At 48.7% G+C, this 3,732-nt stretch overlaps 1 protein-coding gene across 1 annotated transcript in view; it reads right to left on the reverse strand.

Annotated features, from left to right (window-relative positions):
- LOC118739729 overlaps positions 1 to 2,850 on the reverse strand; it is a 3,363-nt gene extending 513 nt beyond the window's left edge. The window contains exons 1-2 of the mRNA XM_036471239.1: positions 1,138 to 2,850; positions 134 to 1,022 (exon numbers count right to left, since the gene is read on the reverse strand). Coding sequence (XP_036327132.1) covers positions 134 to 1,022; positions 1,138 to 2,850 — 2,602 coding nt within the window. The remainder of the gene's footprint in view (positions 1 to 133; positions 1,023 to 1,137) is intronic.
- Between the last annotated feature and the right edge of the window lie 882 nt (positions 2,851 to 3,732).

Below are 3,732 nucleotides of genomic sequence, written 5' to 3' on the forward strand. Positions count from 1 at the left end.
CAACTAGCCTCATGTCGCCACACCTCCCTCAACAGGAGCTTAGCGCCAATGACGAAATGAGATAGGAAACCGAGTGGATCGAATACCGACATGACTACACTGAGTAACTCTCTCTTGGTGGGGTGCCTGATACCCCTTAGCACAGTTTCGCTGACGTTGTTGAATTTCAGATTGAAGTTGAAGCAATCTGTGGCAGGATGCCAAAATAGACCGAGTACCCTTTCAGAAGTTACACCTTCCTTCTCGTTCAGAACTTTAGTGACATCGATTCCATCCAAGGCCGCAACCACTTCTGAACAATTTGACGTAAAGTTGCGGATCTCGAATCCAGCTTCCTGATGAATCACCTTCACCTTATGAGCGACGTCGATAGCCTCCCTTGGCGTGTCGAAACTATCCACAAAGTCGTCGACGTAATGGTAGTTCACAACGGCTTTGATGGCACGGGCAGTGGTGCGATCGTCGTTACTGTGTGCTAAAGCATTTTGCGTTTTGACATAATGCGCTGCGCAGGGTGAACAGGCAGCACCAAACGTCATGACGCACATTTCGTAGATGTCAGGCTGTTTTTCGACGTCCCCATATCGCCACAGAAAACGTTGGGCGCATCTATCCTCTGGGCGAATTAGTACTTGGTGAAACATCTCCTTGATGTCACCGCATACACCTACCGCTCCTTGGCGGAAGTGGAGAATAATGGACGGCAGTGGTCTGTACTCCTGTGGGCCCTTGAGCAGATGACGGTTCAAAGAGGCGCCTTGAACCTCGGCGGCAGCATCGAACACTAAGCGCAGTTTTGCGGGCTTGTTCGGATTGACCACGGCAAAGTGTGGTAGATACCAAGTACGTGGCGTAGTCACAATGGCTTCAGCCGGTGCAAGTCTACGAGCGTAACCCTTCTCCACGTAAGACTGTATCTTCCGATTGTAGCTAGAAGCAAAGTTTGCGTCGCGGCTCATACGCTTTTCCACACTTACCAGTCTCTTGAGCGCCATGGTAGCTGTCAGGTAGCTGTACATCATCTCGGGCCCAAAAAAGGCCGGTTTGGAACCTTATACCGACACGACGGGTCGTTGATTTCAGGATGGCTCTTGCTCGGACATCATCATCGCTCTCGGCTGGCGGTGCGGCTCTCACCCCAAAGCTTTCAACTTCGAAAAAATTGGCAACCATGCTATGTAGTTCCTGGTCGAGATTAGTGTTGACGAAAAGGCAAGTAGATGGCTTAGGAAGATCGTTGCTGGTTGGACCGAACACAACCCAACCCAGTTCGGTGTTGGCAGCGAATGGTCCATTCTTCCGCATTGCGATGGTTGTGGATGCCAAACCCAAATGGCAGTTGTCTATCCCGATGAGCAGTCTCGGTACCACGCCAGAGTGTGCCTGCATTGGCAACTGGCGTACACGTTTGTCATCATACAACAAGTCGGCCTTGCTTAGGCTCTGCGACGGTAGTTGTAGATTCTTCACGGCGTATACATTCTGTAGCTTATGACGTTTATCCATTCCAGCACCACTGATGAATAGGTCTACTATGGTTGCTTGTTCTTGGACAGCATGTCCACCAAACCACTGGACGTTCAGCCTGCTTGGTCGTCCACGTAGATCTAACTCATTGGCGAGAGTATCGTCGAGCATTGTGATCGATGAACCTTCGTCTAATAGGGTATATGTCTCTAGACGGCGTTGTCTTCCGTAGAGAGTGACGGGTAATATGCGGAACAAGAGTTTACTCTCTGCTGCATTTGTAGCGCAGCTCAGGACTGCGGCTCCTGAGTCGCTGGACGGCTTAGGTGGGCCCTTAACTTGCGGCGGTGATGGCTGCAATGAAGTAATTCGACTGGCGTTCTTGACAGATGTCGATAGTGGCTGCTGATCCTGTTCGTGGAGTAGCTGGTGGTGCACTCGCTTGCACCCATCGATGGAACACTCTTTCCTTTGTCTGCAATTGCGTGTAATGTGGCCAACGTTCAGGCAAGCAAAACACAGGCGTTGTGACTTTACTTCCGACCATCTTCCTGACACTGATTTGTCGACGAAGCGTTTGCAGTCTGGTACTTTGTGCTGGCCCTGGCATATTGGACATTTCTGCGTCGGTTGTCTTTCTTCCACATGAAGAAGTACTCGTCGTTTTGATTCACGGGCAGGAACCTGGCTTTCGTCGTGAATGGTGCATACTACGTTGGCTAGTAAAGAAAGCCACTCGCTAAAGTTCGTAGCTGTAGCACTCGGCTGGACAGTGGCGGCGTATCGACCCCATTCGATGCGCTTGCTCATTGGTAGCTTTGATATAAGCTCATCGAGTAACGTTGGGTTTGATAAATGATGTTCTGCATTGGCTGACTGCAGAAATGCACAAATGTTCTTTACCTTAATGGCAAAAGGTACCAGCTTAGTTAAAGCACTCTCGGAAATCGGCGCGATTTCTTTAACTTGTAGCAGCTGGCTATGAATAAGCTGTTCCGGACGGCCATACCTGAACTTAAGTTGTTCTATAATGTAGCTCACATTGTTGGGGTGGATCAACAATGACTTCACTGTTTCGCGAGCATCACCCTTTAGACACTTTTGCAGCCGTTGGTTATTGTCAAAATTGCTATAACCATAAGCTGCCGTAGACTCGTTGAAGGCTGTGTAAAACACGGGCCAGTCCTCTGGACGTCCACTAAACTCCGGCAGGTCTAACAATTTTCGCGTCATGAACGGATTATGCGGGGAATACATCATACCGTGGTTATAACCTCCACTGGCACTAGTGGATGGCACTGAAAAATTCGGCGAATGTGAAGCAAACGATGAATATGGGTTGTTTGTATGAGGCACACTGTACAAATTATTTGTGGCTGGCATTGTGCTACAAATAACCGGATGTGTTGCCGAACAGTAACGAACTTCGGCAAATGGCTGGCTCGTGCTTGAGTATATGCTGCTTTGTTCTGCTACGAACGGCGGCGCTTGCGTCGACTACGGCAGTACTGACTGCGACTGCGCAACTACGCTGCTGGCATATGTAATGGCAGAACTACCGTTACTGTGCAGCGCTGCTCTGAGGGCGTCGTTTTGTTGGTCACGATCCCGTAACTGTACCTGCGGGGTTTGCAGGTGGGCTTCCAACAATGCTAAACGCTGCTCCATGGCATGAAGATCCATGACTTGAGTGGTTGGCAGACCCGATGTGATGTTGCTGGGAGCGCCAGTGGCATTCGCATCTCTGGCTGGCTCAGCAACAACTACCAAGGCAGATGTGGAAGCTTGAGCGGTTAGAATGTTTGCACTGTCCATGGCTTGAGCAGTATTTGCGGCTGCACTGACTGGCTCCTCGGCAATTCGAGTTAATGCAATATTTATATTGCTGTGGCTGGGCTCCTTCGGGGTGGCGTACGGTACATAAATGTCCAATGGCAACTGGCAATAGCAATGCCAGTTCTACTTTAATCAAAAAACTGCACAAATTTTAGTAGAAAATGAAATTGTATGTTACTCAAATTGCGGCGCGGTGTAATCCCATTAATTCAACAGCAAATTAAAGATGTCAGAAGCAGTTGAATCGCAAATTGAATATGATAGGCGAAAAATGAGGCGGTTATAGCAAATATGTATTCCAATCGGCCATGTAAAGATGTGCCCCAAACTTTGAGATGTGTACACAATAGCGATGTGTCAATCAAAATCCTCAAGAAGCAAAAGATGAACGACAATAAACCAATAGAACAGCAAAATAAAGATGTAAAG

This window comes from Rhagoletis pomonella, unplaced genomic scaffold (assembly GCF_013731165.1).
Source record: "Rhagoletis pomonella isolate Grant_MI unplaced genomic scaffold, Rhpom_1.0 Rhpom_scaffold_00005, whole genome shotgun sequence".
NCBI lineage: Eukaryota > Metazoa > Arthropoda > Insecta > Diptera > Tephritidae > Rhagoletis > Rhagoletis pomonella.